The 16,092-nt window shown below is 38.0% G+C and overlaps 1 protein-coding gene across 1 annotated transcript in view; it reads right to left on the bottom strand.

Annotated features, from left to right (window-relative positions):
* IQCH (IQ motif containing H) overlaps window positions 1–16,092 on the bottom strand; it is a 217,321-nt gene that overhangs the window by 131,757 nt on the left and 69,472 nt on the right. Inside the window, 2 exon segments of the mRNA XM_027553044.1 lie at window positions 3,399–3,527; window positions 11,183–11,303. Of these exon segments, the coding sequence (XP_027408845.1) occupies window positions 3,399–3,527; window positions 11,183–11,303 (250 nt within the window).

Here is a 16,092-nt window from a genome sequence, read left to right as displayed (position 1 = left end):
GGTGGTCTGGCATTCCTTTCTCTATAAGAATTTTCCAGAGTTTGTTGTGGTCCACACAAAGGCTTTGACATAGTCAATAAGGCAAAAATAGATGTTTTTCTGGAACTCTCTTGCTTTTTCGTTGATCCAACAGATGTTGGCAATTTTATCTCTGGTTCCTCTGCCTTACTAAATCCAGCTTGATCTGGAAGTTCACGGTTCACGTACTGTTGAAGCCTGGCTTCAACAATCTGGGTTGTGAAGATCTTTTTTGTATAGTCTTCTGTGTATTCTTGCTACCTCTTCTTAATATCTTCTGCTTCTGTTAGGTCCATACCATTTCTGTCCTTTATTGTGCCCATCTTTGCATGAAATGTTCCCTTAGTAACTCTAATTTTCTTGAAGATATCTTTAGACTTTCCCATTCTATTGTTTTCCTCTATTTCTTTACAATGCTTGCTCAGGAAGGCTTTCTTATCTCTCCTTGCTATTTTTTGGAACTCTGCATTCAAATGGGTGTATCTTTCCTCTGTCCATAGTTCATCAGGCACTCTATCAGATCTAATCCCTTGAATCTATTTATCACTGCCAGTGTATAATCGTAAGGGATCTGATTTAGGTCATACCTGAATGATCTAGTGGGTTTTCCCTACTTTCTTCAATTTAGGTCTGAATTTGGCAATAAGGAGTTCATGATCTGAGCCACAGTCAGCTCCCAGTCTTGTTTTTGCTGACTGTATAGGACTTTGCCATCTTTAGCTGCAAAGAATATAATCAATCTGATTTTGGTGTTGACCATCTGGTGATGTCCATGTATAGAGTCTTCTCTTGTGCTGTTGGAAGAGGGTGTTTGCTATCACCAGTGTGTTCTCTTGGGAAAACTCTACTAGCCTTTGCCCTGCTTCACTCTGTACTCCAAGGCCAAATTTGCCTGTTACTCCAGGTGTTTCTTGACTTCCTACTTTTGCATTCCAGTCCCCTATAACTGATAAAAGATTAGTATCCAGGATACCTACATAATACTATATAACCAAGAAAAACAACCCATTTTTTAAAAATGTTGAAGTTTTAAGTCAGTTTACAAAAGAAGATACTCAAATGAGCAATACACATATCAAAAAAAAAACCCCACAAACTCTTTAACTTTATTGGTTGTCAGGGAAATAGAAATTAAATCCACAAAGATATACCACAACAATCTTCAGGGTGGCAAAGCAATAAACAAAGAAAAGAAAATATCAAGTGTTGACAAAGATATATATCATCTGGAATTTTCATATACTGCTAGTAAGAAAATAAATCAGTATAAACACCTTGCAAAGCCATTTGGTGTTATCTGCTAAATCTGAGCATATGTTTACCCCATGCCTCAGCAATTCTTTTTAATATGTATCCAAGAGCAGGGTATATATATATATTTACATTAAAAGACATATGCAAGAATGTTCATAGTGGTATTACCCCTAACAGCTCTATGGTATAAACCACTGAAATTCCCATCAACAGTAGAATGGATACAAAATTGGGGTATGTTCATACATATTTATCCCTGATGCCTCTCTTTTCCTCACTCCTATCTGTGAGCCATTCTTCATTTCTTTCTTTCAGTCATTCCTCATGGCTCTACCTCTAAAATAAAATATAACATGAATTTGTTTACTTCACTTCATATCCACTGATACCATCCTCCTTAAATTCACCATCATTTCTCACCTGGTTTACCAAAACAGTCTTTAACTAGTCTTCTTGGTTCCACTCATGTTCCTGTATAACTCATTATCTGTAAAGCAGTCGCCATGGTCTTATTAAAATATAAATCAGATCACCTCATCCTCCTCTTAAACTTTTCAGTGATTTCTCACTGTAATTAGGATTAAATCCAATTCCTCATCATGATTTGAAAGGATGCCTTGCTGGTTCTGCTACAATGTAAGGCTTTTAAAAAGAAAGATCCTAAGATATAAATGGCTTAAACAAATTAAGAGTTTATTTCTCTTTCACACAAAGGTTGAAAGGAAAAGAGTCCTGGGTAGGCAGGGTATCTTGTCCAGACTCAACCTGGAGTTCCATTTTTGACTTCAAAGTGCTTGCCCATCATATATACCTTCATCCCAGCTAGTCAGAGATAGAAAAATGAAAAGAAGCTATGCCCAGAAGTTTCCATTTCCCCTTCTGCTTACATTCTTATTGTCCAGAACCTGGAAGGAAGTTCCCAAGTTCAGCTAGCTGAAAGGAAGACTAGAATGTCTTTGGTCAAGCTGACATGTGCCCACCCATGACTCAATTACTGTGGAAGTAGGGAAGAATTAACCTTGAAGACAACTCGTGGTCTCTGTTCTACCATACATCATTCCAGGCTTCTCTACCTCTCCAACATTATCTCTTCCTTCTCTTGGCCTTCCAGCCCCATTAGCATTCTTGCTTGCTGCTGCTGCTGCTAAGTCGTGTCCGACTCTGTGCGACCCCATAGACAGCAGCCCACCAGGCTTCCCTGTCCCTGGGGTTCTCCAGGCAAGAACACTGGAGTGGGTTGCCATTTTCTTCTTAAGCATTCTTGCTTACTCCCTCCTTAATCCCCTGGGCCATTACGCCAATGCTGTCCTACATCTGAAATACTCTTCTCTAGATCTTTACATGACTGGGTCCTTCTCATCATTTGGATCTCAACATCTTCCAAGATACATTCCCTGACCCTTCCCTCCCAAGCAAAGTAATCACTTCCTTTTATCATTCTCAGTCTATGTTATTTTATTTCTAGCACTTGTCCTTAGCTTAAATTCTCATTTACTTACCTGATTATTATCTATATCCTCTACTAGAATGTAAGCACCACAAGAATACATATGGTTGACTTATTTTCTCTGTCAGATCCCCAACTACCTTGGATAAAGCAAGCATTCAACAAATACTTGTTGAGCAGATGAATTTATTAGCCAAAACCCCTCGTTTTATAACTGACAAAGCTGAGGGCCTGAGAAAGTAAATGACTTGCCTGAGGTTCTACAACCACTTAGTAGATAGCTAGGTGGGTGCTTTTCTCCTATTTTAGCCAGCCTCCTCTTTGAAGTCTTCTATTGTTTCACCTCTAAGCAATCATTCTGCATACTCATAGTACTAGATTTTAACATCCATTTGGTTTTTAGTTTGTAATGCTATGTATTATTATTTATTTTTTATATATCTGTCTTATTTTCCCAACCAAGCCGCAAATCCCTTAAAAATACCAACTTTCTCACACATAGAAAACACAGGCCCTAAGTAGGTATTTCACAAAAAGACTAAAGTTGCTTTATTCAGTAAACTGCAACTCAGAACAATTACAAGTTTAAGTCTGTCCTATTACTGAAGATGAAAGTTGGATACTAGAAGAGTAGCTTTTGGTAATTTCTGTCTATCCCCAACTAAGAAGACTGTCTTACTGGTAGCCAAAATCTTACGTCCTTCATCAAAATGGTGCAGAGTTGCTGCTCTGGGGACAATAGGTGGATTCTGAAAGGTAATTCTTGCTGTTGCTGGAATCAATCCTCGTTCTATCATACTTAAAACCCCTAAAAAGGAAGGTTAGAAGAATATGAGTTTAACTTCAAGCACTTCCACAAAGTCTGAACTCTATAAATTTCACAAACGTAACTTTCTCTATTCATTAGTTTATTTGTGAGAGTACATTTAGTGCCTTAATCCTTTGCATGAAAAAATAGCCATAGTATGTGTCCTATCTATTTTTCTAACAACCGCAGGAAAAAAGATGGCATTTCTAATAGTGGCATTTTGAAATAAACTTGTACTATGGTGATTTCAAGATAGAAATATACTTCCAATGCAAACAAAAACTTCTTTATACATCATGGCATTTTCAATTATTACTAATATTGGTATTCTTTTTAAAATTCAGAGAAATCAGGTACACAGTCCATAACTAAGGAGATCTTTGGTTCTGAAAGAAAGAACATCTGTGTGCTTGAAATCGTATTTCTGTTGTTATAATGAGTTACATTTTATTTTTTAAAAAAAGAGTTCCTTTTAGACATTTCTCATATTACCAGAAGATGTGAATGTCCAAATAGATTGTTTTAGTGTAACTGGGCAACATCGTTAGTGTTACTGCAACTAATTTACAATTCCTAGATCTCATACTGTGTCCATATGACCAGTGCCAAGGTTTTTCAAGGACAGGAGACATCATTTTTAAAAACTTCAATGAGTAAATGAATATCTGAGCAAAGCCTGCTGTCAGGGGCAAAACTCACATTCAGGGGCAACTACCATTGGTGGTGCTAGTGGTAAAGTGGTCGCAATACAAGGAACCAAAGAGACTTAGGCTTGATCCCTGGGTCGGGAAGATCCCCCGCGGAGGGCATGGCAGCCCACTGCAGTATTCTTGCCTGGAGAATCCCATGGACTTCTAGAAGGGCCTGGCAGGCTATAGTCCAGTCTACAAAGAGTTAAACACGACTGAAGAGACTTTGTATGCATGCATCATATTGAAGCCAGAAAGTCAGGGAGTACTTGACATAGATGTGTGATAGGGCTTCAGCTTCTTGTTGCTGTCAGGTAATAGGAAGAAAAATAAAGAACTCTGGGTCTCAATGAAATCTAAGTTAAAAAACTGTGTTCTAAACTCGACTAGGCTGAAGAAGTTGGCACACATCCTAAGAGGGATAAATACTGTTTTCATTTGCCTTATGACCTCTGCTGCTGCTGCTGCTAAGTCACTTCAGTCGTGTCCGACTCTGTGCGACCCCACAGACGGCAGCCAACCAGGCTTCCCCATCCCTGGGATTCTCCAGGCAAGAACACTGGAGTGGATTGCCATTTCCTTCTCCAATGCATGAAAGTGAATAGTGAAAGTCAAGTCGCTCAGTCGTGTCCGACTCTTCGCGACCCCATGGACTGCAGCCCACCAGGCTCCTCCATCCATGGGATTTTCCAGGCAAGAGTACTGGAGTGGGGTGCCATTGCCTTTTCTGTTATCACCTCTAAAGACTATATTATATCACATTCAGGATATTAAAGTCTAGTGTTAAAGGAATTCAGAAGAATGATGGGGGAGCTGAAGAGTTCACTAAGAACAGTGATTCCAAAACAATGTTGTGATTCTAAAACAATGATTCCAAGAGAAGTCTTCAGTTTATTTGTGTGTGTGTGTGTGTGTGTGGCCATGCTCACTCAGTTGTGTCTGACCCTTTGTGACCCCACGGATTGTAACCCACCAGGCTCCTCTGTCCGTGGAATTTTCCAGGTAAGAATAATGGAGTGGGTTGCCATTTTGTCCTCCAGGAGATCTTCCCGACCCAGGGATGGAACCCACATCACCTGCATTGGCTGGCAGATTCTTTACCACTGAGCTACCTGGTAAGTTTACTTACCACAGGATTATTTGGAATGAGAACTTTTTATTAAAAATGGATATTCCTGGGCCCTATCCCAATTTCTGAGGCAAAGCCCTGGTAATATGCATTATTGAAGGCTCCAGGAGATACTTATGTGCACTGAAGTTTGAGAACCACTAGAATTGGGGCCCCGAAATCTACATTTTAAATAAGCACTCCAGGTTAATCTTTCTCACTATTAAAACTTAAGATCTACTGATCCCAAGTACAACTCTTCAAGCCCTTTTCAACATTAGTATTTTGGGTTTTTATTATAATAACACCAGAATTCAACTACTTTGAAATATAAAAACTAATTCTTTGTCCTCACAAATATTTTCCACCTATAAATATCATACCCCATGTCCAAGAACTATGCCCATTTTGTAGATGTGAAAAACAGAGCTCCTTCTAATTCAGTGTATTTTCATCACTGGAGTGAGCTTCATTCTCTGAGAATCCCAAAGAATATGAGCGTGATTTTAACCTTTGCTTTAATATTGGTTAAAGCAATTCACTTAATTTTAGACAAACACATGTGTGCATTTACCACTGAAAGGAAGAAGTTGAGGCTTTGGAATAAGCTAAAGAGAGTACTGGTTATCTTTTCATGGCAATACTGGAGACTTTGATTTCTGACCCTATAATCACCTTTGTTTTTGATTAGTCTATTTTACAATTCTGCAGTGATTAAGGTTAGTTGATAGAAAACTGAAAGCAATGCAAATAATTCTTGTGTGTATATATGCAAATAAATTTTGTCACATAGAGGGAATGTACTTCTTCCACCCCCAAAATTCAGTTTTACCTGCATTTGCAAATTTATTTTTAAAGGTGTGATTGATAAATTTGTCTGCTGTTTGAATTCTTCTTTGAATCAATTGTTACATTTTATTGGTTCCCTCCTTTTTAGTTAATCAGTTAAACAGAATCTTTGATGTGTTCATTTTATATTTGTATAAGAGTCATGGTTTCACTTTAAACTATATATATATATCCTTTTAACGATTTTGGAGCTCCCACCAAGATGACCAAAAGATTCACCTGAAATTGCCAGAAACGGTACCTACATCTCACAGGGAGCCAAGCCAGGCACATATTTTCTTGGCATCCATAAGTTAATTCAGAGAGGCAACAGAACTTTGCTGGCTCTTGTTTTTCTGATTTTTCTAATTTTTATTTTATTATTTACTTGGTTGTTCTGGGTCTTAGTTGTGGCATGTAGGATCTTTTGATTGCAGCATCTGAACTCTTGCAGCATGTGGGATCTAGTTCCCTGACCAGGGATTCAATGCGGACCCCCTGCGTTGAGAGCGTGGAGACTTAGCCGCTGGACCACCAGGGAAGTTCCTTGCTTTTCTAATTTTGACAGTACTCCCTATTAATTTTGTGTCTTGGTTCATTTGTGGCTGACAAGTTAGTCCTTGTTGGTGGCTACAATGACTGGGAATTTGGTGATCTCTGTAAACGGGTCTCACAGAGATTTATTCCTTATTGAATGAGAGACAATGGAGAATATAGTTAGTAGTCTTCCATTTGTCTATGTGTATTCTGAGCTGAATTCAACTAGGTATTTCATACCCACAAGGAAGGAGAATAACTCTTTGATATCTAGACCATTACACTTCTGTGTTTATTTTTCATCTGTGGCTGAAACTAGAATAGAAGCTATAAACTCTATTGAATGCCTCAGTTCAGTTCAGTTCAGTTCAGGGGCTCAGTCATGTCTGATTCTTTGTGACCCCATGAATCGGAGCATGCCTGGCCTCCCTGTCCATCACCAACTTCCGGAGTTCACCCAAACTCATGTGCATTGAGTTGGCGATGCCATCCAGCCATCTCATCCTCTGTCGTCCCCTTCTCCTCCTGCCCTCAATCCCTCCCAGCATCAGAGTCTTTTCCAATGAGTCAACTCTTCGCATGAGGTGGCCAAAGTATTGGAGTTTCAGCCTCAGCCTCAGTCCTTGCAATGAACACCCAGGACTGATCTCCTTTAGGATGGACTGGTTGGATCTTCTTGCAGTCCAAGGGACTCTCAAGAGTCTTCTCCAACACCACAGTTCAAAAGCATCAATTCTTCAGCACTCAGCTATCTTCACAGTCCAACTCTCACATCCATACATGACTACTAGAAAAACCATAGCCTTGACTAGACGGACCTTTGTTGGCAAAGTAATATCTCTGCTTTTTAATATGCTATCTAGGTTGGTCATAACTTTCCTTCCAAGGAGTAAGCGTCTTTTAATTTCATGGCTGCAATCACCATCTGCAGTGATTTTGGAGCCCCCAAAAAATAAAGTTTGACACTGTTTCCACTGTTTCCCCATCTATTTCCCGTGAAGTAATGGGACCAGATGCCATGATCTTAGTTTTCTGACTGTTGAGCTTTAAGCCAACTTTTTTACTCTCCTCTTTCACTTTCATCATTGAATGCCTATGTATCTGTAATTCAGAAAGATCTTTATTTCTCATTATGAATGTAGAATGTTTATTGTCTCCAGGTGGTATTAATAAATTAGATGGTAAAATCTCAAAGGAACTCTGTTCTGATTAACTTACATAGAGAAATGAGCACTTACAGGAACTGAATATTCCCAGAAAATAAGGAAATTGAACTTCTACTACTTTAGATGAGCTCCCTCTCACCTCCCAAATTCAGAAGCTCATTGAGCCTCCTTACTTTTCATGGCAATATGGGCTATTTGCATAGATGCAATAAGAATCCTTTCTTCTTTTACTAAGATAGAATTGAAAAAATTGCTTATGCAACCAAGAACTTGCCTGGAATTTCATATTTAACAATGATGCTATTAATCAGGTGTAACAAATTACATTTAAAGGAGTAAGCTTGATTTTATGGAACCAAAAGCCTACAAAACCCTCCTAGAAAAACTGGCCTGGCTTACAGGATTTCCATCCTTACAGTTGCAAAGTAATGTCACTTCCCAGCAAGCTCAAGAACCTTAGGATATGGGGAACATCTCTAGAGGAGAGGAATGTACCCAAATTTATAGGTCCTACAGTTGAAATCTGGTGGACAGATTTTCTAGTCTCAGGATAGCAAGTAATAGAGGATTTTAAAAGTTCAATCTGAGATTCCTTCCAACAGAGCAAACTTAAGATGGCCTATGTGGTGATTAACCTTCTTGCTGCACCTGTGTAAATAATCAGACCAAACCTAATGAAATGACTTACTTTGTGAATAATTTTTTAAGACCATTTTGCATCAAATTGGGGCACAACTGTAGGAAATTTTTTTTTTTTTTTATGTTTTAGAATGAGCAAAAGAGATTACCGAATACTTTTCAATGGAATGCCTCCAGGAATTATCTGAATCTAGTCTTTGACTATTGTACAACTCTGCAGAGATTAAAGTTAACTTGTGGGGAAAAAACTGATAATAATGCAAATAATTCATATCTATAGACATGAAAAAAATTGGTGAAGGTTCATTCCTTCCTCCCATGCAAATGCCAATTTTCCTTGTGTTTACAAATTTATTTCAATATTCCTGATCTACAAAGATATGTCCTTTGGATTCTCCTTTAGACCAGTTGTGACATCTTACAAATTCTCTTTCAAACTGATGAGTTAAACAACTAAAATCTTTGACTTGTGTTCATTTGTGAGAGAGTAGGGACTTTACCTGTTTTTGAAAATTATCCCTTATCACCATTGTCTCATTAAATGTTCATAGCACTCTCACATTCCTGTTGACTAGATTAGGAATTAGAATTCATCTATTCATTCATTCATTAAAAACTCATTCATTCATTCAACCAGTATGTAAGTTCCTTTTATATGTCAGGAACTATTCTGGGGCCTGGGGATTCAATGGTGAACCAGACAGATCTCATGGAGCCTTTAGTGATGGAGAAGACAAAACAAATTCACAAATTAATATATAATTACAAAATTGTGATCATCTATAAAGCAAAAAGACGGATGCTTGTGGAAATGACTTTTACAGGCAGAGGTAAGAGGACTGGTGAAGGCCTGATGTGAAAAGGTGCTTGGCCTGCTAAGGAAAAGAGAGAAGTCCCCTGTGGCTGGAGCACGGAGAAAGCTGAGTGAGATGAGAGTGGAGGTGAGGCCAGATCCGGCATGTCTCGTTTATAGAGTTTATTCTAAAACTGGAGCACAACTTGCCTGAGATTTCACAGAGCCTGAACTGAAAATTTGGTTCCTTATTAGAAGACTTAAATTCTTAATCATTTACTAGGGGTGGGGATAGGGGTGAAGACATTATTCTTTGGATTTAGCAAGATAATTCCAGAAAAAGTAGGGAAGTTTGTCTTGCATTTTCCAAAACTATCCTCTCTTCTGGGAGTTGGTCATCTTTCACCACATGCTGGACTAGTATAGATCTGGGGTGACTCCAATGACAGTTCAGAGCATCAGGACAGGTAAACATTTAGGCACCGTATCAGCATTTGTGTGGCTTGTGCTTTCCTGGCATTCATATTACCTTGCACAGTACCAGACATATGGCAAGTAGTCAATAAATGTGTTGATTAATTGGTTGATTAACTACAAATATTATGGTAGGCCATGTGTTCTCTGGCAGATAACTGAGGGATGAAAATGTGATGCTTTTCTGGAACAAGTTGCTATGACTCTAGATTTACCTTTGTTTTGCAGCAATTTTTTACTGTATCTATTGCTAAAGCAAGGATAAATAGGTTGGTTGATCCATTCATTCATCTTAATTTGACCCCAGGAAGAATATAAGTTTTTATAAAGCAAGAAATAAAAACTCCCTGGAGTTTTCCCAGGGAGTAAATATAATGTAAACTAACTAAAACCATGTGTCACCAATATTTCTAAACAACCAGGGTTCGTAACCAAGAAAGTAATTGTTTCAGTTGTGGGAGGTTTAATCAACTAAGAGGCTTATAATGATGCAGTCCTTCTTGAGTTTTTCTGTACCACCACTAGTGGGTCAGCAGACAGGATACAGGAGCTGTAAAATGGAGAACCTATAAATCTTCAGGTACCAGAGGAACCCTGGGGAACCAACTTTAGGTCTAAAACACTCCAGACATCAGTTAGAAAGTGAGATAGAAATAAATTAAAGATCATCTCACTTGCTCATATTTGAGATACAAAAGGGGATCCACTTAAGCATTCTTTAACACGTCAGCCAATTATGTAGCAGGGAGAAGTAAAGAGGGTTACATTTATGACACTCAGTCTTTAGTCATTCACTTACACTTTCATTTGCTTATCCATTCAACCAACTATTTAGTATCTACAAAATGCTAGATGTGGTTCTAAGCACTGGGGATACTGAGATAAAGATGACGTGACCTCTTGCTTAAAAAAATGAGAAATCTACTGGTTTCACAAACCAGTATTAGACTAAGTATTTAGACTGGTATAAGTCTTAGTATAAGTATTTAGATTAGACCTGCATAGTTCACTTAATAATTACATTCATTTCTGGCTTCATATTTTTATGTAGTAATATATTGAAATAAAATTTTAAGTATTATCACAAAAGGATCAGAAACTATCTGCTCAGAAGCTTTAAAAATTATAATATCACCTAAATACAATAATAATTTTAACATGTAAATATACCAAAATCTAAATCAATAGAAAATCTATAGAATAATGGATCTTAGAAGTGGAAAGGGACTCTGGTGGTCATCTAGTCCAACCTTCTGATTTACAGAGAAGGAAACTCAGGCCACAGTGAGGACTTGACTTGTCCAAAGTCACCTTGGAGAATCAGCATCTGAGTCTGAATTCAAACTCAGGCCCCCAATCCCACCTCAAAGCTCTTCCCCTTATGTTCCTAAACATATAAAATGCTTATCTGAATCACTAACCTTTGTTAGCATCTGCTTGTAAGACTGGCACTGGGGTGAAATAGGGATCCGTGCGATGAGAAGCTGGTAGAACCGTGAGGCTGGATATAGTGGAGCCTTTTATTAACTTCTGAGCCTTCACCTAAATGATCAAAAATTTGTTTTCAGCAGACATTTTTGCCTTCAAAATGAACACAGTTTTCTTCTTGTAAACAATAAATAAGGTTATGAATATGAATAGTTTCATTAAGTTTTAATAAAGTAGAAATATCAGCTCCAATTTTATTGCTCACGGGTACCCTGTGCTTTGTCTACTGTCAGGAGTTTGTGTAATTTAAAATAGTTAATTAAATCCAATTAACATGTTGTGATTTCTACTATGCAAAGTCAGTATAGTAGTTAATAAAGGAACTATTAAGATTTTGTTCAATTTTAATGACTACAATATAAAAGTGCTAAATCTTGACAGAGGAGGTTTTGAATACAGCAAAGTTTTGTACAGGCAAATTTTCTAGGAAATACACATTAGAGTTTTGAGGATAAATAAAAACTGGGAAAATGTAATAATAAACATATCAGTCAACATTAACAGGTTAAGGATAAACTCGGAGCAGACTCTAGCAGATCTTAGAAATAGTTAAAGATGTGATGTATAGATCACTTAGAGTAGATGATTACTTTTCCTAAAGTCATTAAGTGCTTTTATTATAGTCACGAAATATGAATTGTTTCTATTAAATGCTTTCTAGATTTCAAATATTATATGTATTGCAAATAAATCACATGTAATTATATAGGCCAAGCACAGTATTTTTACCTTTATTATAGGAGGTTATGAATTACCTAGGCCCTCTCATCAGGGAAGATGCAACTGTTTGGTATTTAGAGATGATTTTAAAATTTCCCAGTCATTTTCCAAACATTAATTAATTTGCATAACTTCCAAGGGAACTAGGTAATGGTTTGCTATTTAACTACTGATTTTAATAAAGAACCAAGTCAGAAAGGTTAGATTTTTCTCAGGTCACGGTAGAGCACTAGATATGCAAAGATTATTCAATTCGAAGATTGATCTGATTCTGCATTAGTGAAATTTGCCATTGGGTTCCACAGTAGCACATCTTCTAGTTCATCAAGGTCATGGTGACCTTAAGGAAAAAGAAAGGGAAAGTTTCATCAAGACTCCAGGGAGAAAATCACTTTGAAAAATAATATTTACTGGCTGAGAAATGTCTGTGAACAAAGTTATTTTAGAACTCCACTGCCAGGATGTGGTACTTAAGGGAAACTATTAATATAAGTAACACCATCTTATGGACACCAAACCCTTTGGCGATGTTTGGAGAGGATGGTTTAAAATGACTACAAATAGGATTTTTAACAGGAAAGAGCAGACTGTTAATGCAGTCAGTTTCCTTCCAGGCAAGCGGGAAGAAGCAAGGGTAGAGCTCCGAGTTGTGCTGATGAGAGTGCGCATGCGCATTGTGCGATTGTGGCACTTAAGCATTGCTGGTGCTCCTTGGTCTCTTTTCCTCATCCTCAGCTCTCCTCCCGCTACTTCACTTCCAGATAGGAGTAACTGCCAGGAGCTCCTCCTAGCCAGGGAAGCTGAGATAATCATACAGTGTACTGTGATCCAGACATGGTGCAGACATAGACGAGGATGCTCAGTATCAAAAACAGAAGGGTCTCCAGTTGTCTGATCTCAGGGTCAGGGAGGCAAAGGTAAATCGAAGGAAGATAGAAAGATTCCACTTGAATAAAATTGTCAAACACTGTGAAGGTGTAAAATATAGATTTGGCAGTATCGGGGCTCACAGCATCGTTCATCTGGATTTTCTGAAAGCCTTTGACAAAGTACACCTGACAATGTGCTCTTGAAAGCTAAAGTAGCAGATCTGACAGTAAACACAATGTAAAGTGCGACACGAAGGAGATGGGGGAAGGCAGACGACGGTCAGCTTCTGTCAGGCTGTCAGCACTTTCATAACGCTGGTTTCTTTCATTCTTTACATGGCGTCAATCTCAACAATGTAAAAGCTGGACCCAAGGGCTAGGGCTGTGCTGAAAAGGCAGTGAGGGGGAGTGTGTGTGTAGGAGGCAGAGAAGGGTGACATCCTGGTGAGTTTACAGAAGTAAATCCTTCAGACAGGATCTCTGGATGGGAAACATCAGCCCCCTCTGCTGTCGGGTTCCCATGGTAAGGATAACCACTCCTGCATGTGCCCGGTTGGAAGAACAAGGTCAGTAACAACCTCAGCATTTACTGAGCACTTACTATATAACACTAACTTTAATACAGTAAGCATTAAATTTCATGAGCAATGGAAAATCTAAGAGCTATGAGAGCGCAGAAGAGGGAGTAATTAACTCTGCCTGCTGGTATTGCAGAAGGCTTTGCAATGACTCTCAACACTGGCTGTATATTAGCATTACTCAGGGAGCTTTTTAAAAATACTGCTGCCTGGGCCCCAACCCTGGGCAGTTAAACCAGAATAGCTGTGCTGGAGCCTGGGCCTCGGTATTTTTACAAAGCTCCCCAGGTGATTCTGATGTGCAGCCAAGGTTGAGATGTACTGCAGTAAGTGATATTTAAATTGCATCTTAAAAGAAGCATTGAATTATATCACGTGGAGAACAGGATGCAATTATAGGTAGAAAGAATGGTGGCAAGAAAGCAAAAGAGCACACAAATGCATGAACATTTCACTGAAGGTGAAGGTCTCTATGTGGCTCGAGTATATTATGTGTATCAGGAGGATAAGGTGTGGATGAGACGGGAAAGATAGATAAATGCAAATTAAAGAAACCATGTGAAAGTGCTGATTGCCTAACAGAAGCTGAACATCATCTGATTCCGGCTTATCTTTTATGTTGTGTTTGATACTTATACTGAACTGTGCTTTGTGGTTTGTATGCTGCTAATAAAAGAATCATACTATAAATAGAACAATGTCTCTCATATCTGGTACTTCTCATTACCATTTCCAAAACTGTAATTCAGAATTCTTATCACTTTATGGGGAAATCTTCCATAATAGCTTAAAATTTTTTTAATATTTAAAAAATACAGAAAAGCTTAAAGAAGAAAACAGCAATCATATTCCTGTCAGCCAGAATTAATCATTGTTAGTATCTTGGTATATTTGCTTCCAGGGATTTCAAATAGAAAAAATGTTCTATTTTATTATTCTGGTAACAATGATATATGCTCATTAAAAAGATTCCAAATAAAAACAGAGGTGAAAATTGAAGAAACCATATCAAATATCACTAGATGATTCATTATCCCTGATACCTTGGGATGATTTACTTATTATTTTAAAAAAATAGGATTTATATTACATTATTAAACTTAATTTGACATGAATTTAATAGGAAGGGGAAAGGCTGAATTAAACCCAACCAATTATTAAGCCTCAAATAAATATTTCTTTACCACATAATTCCTGTGAGTTAAAAAAGATTCTTCTGCATGGGTTGGCAAAGTTCTTCTTAAAGGGCCAGAGAGTAAATGTTTTAGGCTGTCTGGGGTCTATTTTTATAGCTGGAAAGTAGCATAAGCAATATGGAAACAAAGGGATGAAGCTGTGTTCCACTGAAATTTAATTTACAAAAACAGGCAGTCTGCCCTCAGGCAGTGATTTGTGGACTCCTGCTACATGTTCAATAAAGGTGATTATGAAAAAATATTTAGGTTATTTGTTTACCTATTTATGTAGATATATATATTTTTAACCACATGTTTTTATTTTGGATAATAAATCCTAGCTTCAGAAGATGAGAACATGAGAAGTTTCTTGCTACTTCCATCTCCTCTCCCTCACCTCCCAGTTTTGTATTGTATTCTTTTTACATTGTCCAGATTTATAATATTCATTCTGTTTTGAAACCATCATTGCTATGATTGTTTAGCATCAGTTCTACATGTGAATGGATCCAGTGATTATCAACAGTTCTTCTGGCATGGTTTCACTATGCTTGCATTATTTTGTGGATTTTTAGATTGCTTAGCTTTGGTTGTCAAGCAGTTCTTTCCAACAAGTGTTCATGGATATTTTGCTTCCCTGAGCCTTTACACTTGAATTGCACCTGGGGCCATCCTCTCTTCTCTCAAAACTGCACTGCCGTCTTCCACAATGAATATAATGAAATCTGATAGCAGCCTGATTTTTTTTTACCCCTTGTAGGTGATTTTTTTCCTTCTGCCTAGATGTCTGAAGCATTCTTCCTCTTTCAAGTTCAGGTGTTTAACTAGGAAATACCTTTATATTAAATATTCTAAATCAGACTTTCTTGGGATTCAGTGTTTTCCTTCATATTGCAGATTCAGTTCTTTTTTCACTTCTGGAACATCTTCTTACACTGCAGCACCAGGTACGTCCTCTCTTTCATTTGCTGGGTTCTCTTTGTGAGGGAAATCACGTGTCCTTAAATGTTGGCTCATCTTTATCTTTCATATTGTGGTTCCTAACTATTTGTTCTCTCCCAGCTCCTTTTAGAATAGAACATTGAGTTTTAGCTGAGCACATGGCTATCCAGTTAAAGACCACATTTTCCCAGTGTCCTCTGTGACTAAATGTTGCCAGTAAAACTGTGGCGTAAGTGATATGTATAACGTCTAGGGCATCCCTTAGAGTGCCTTCCCTGGACTATTTTTATCTTTCCTATGGACTGAAACACGGGTATGGAAAGGAGCCAGCTTCAACCACTGAAATGAGAATTTCCTATAACCACAGGGATGAGGAGGTGATGGAGCATCAGGACAGAAGGAACTGTATCTTGGATGACCTCCTGGAGGAGATCCTGCCAGCCTTGGATGTCTCATCTGTGGATTGTTTTGTGAGTGAGAAAGAAACTAATTTATATCAGGCATTATTTCTTTGGATTTCTTTGTTACAGCAGCTTAGCTGGTAACAAACTAATATGCA

This window comes from Bos indicus x Bos taurus, chromosome 10 (genome assembly GCF_003369695.1).
Source record: "Bos indicus x Bos taurus breed Angus x Brahman F1 hybrid chromosome 10, Bos_hybrid_MaternalHap_v2.0, whole genome shotgun sequence".
Lineage (NCBI taxonomy): Eukaryota > Metazoa > Chordata > Mammalia > Artiodactyla > Bovidae > Bos > Bos indicus x Bos taurus.
The sequence above is the reverse complement of the archived record's forward strand: the minus strand, read 5'-3'. Positions and strand labels throughout refer to the sequence as shown.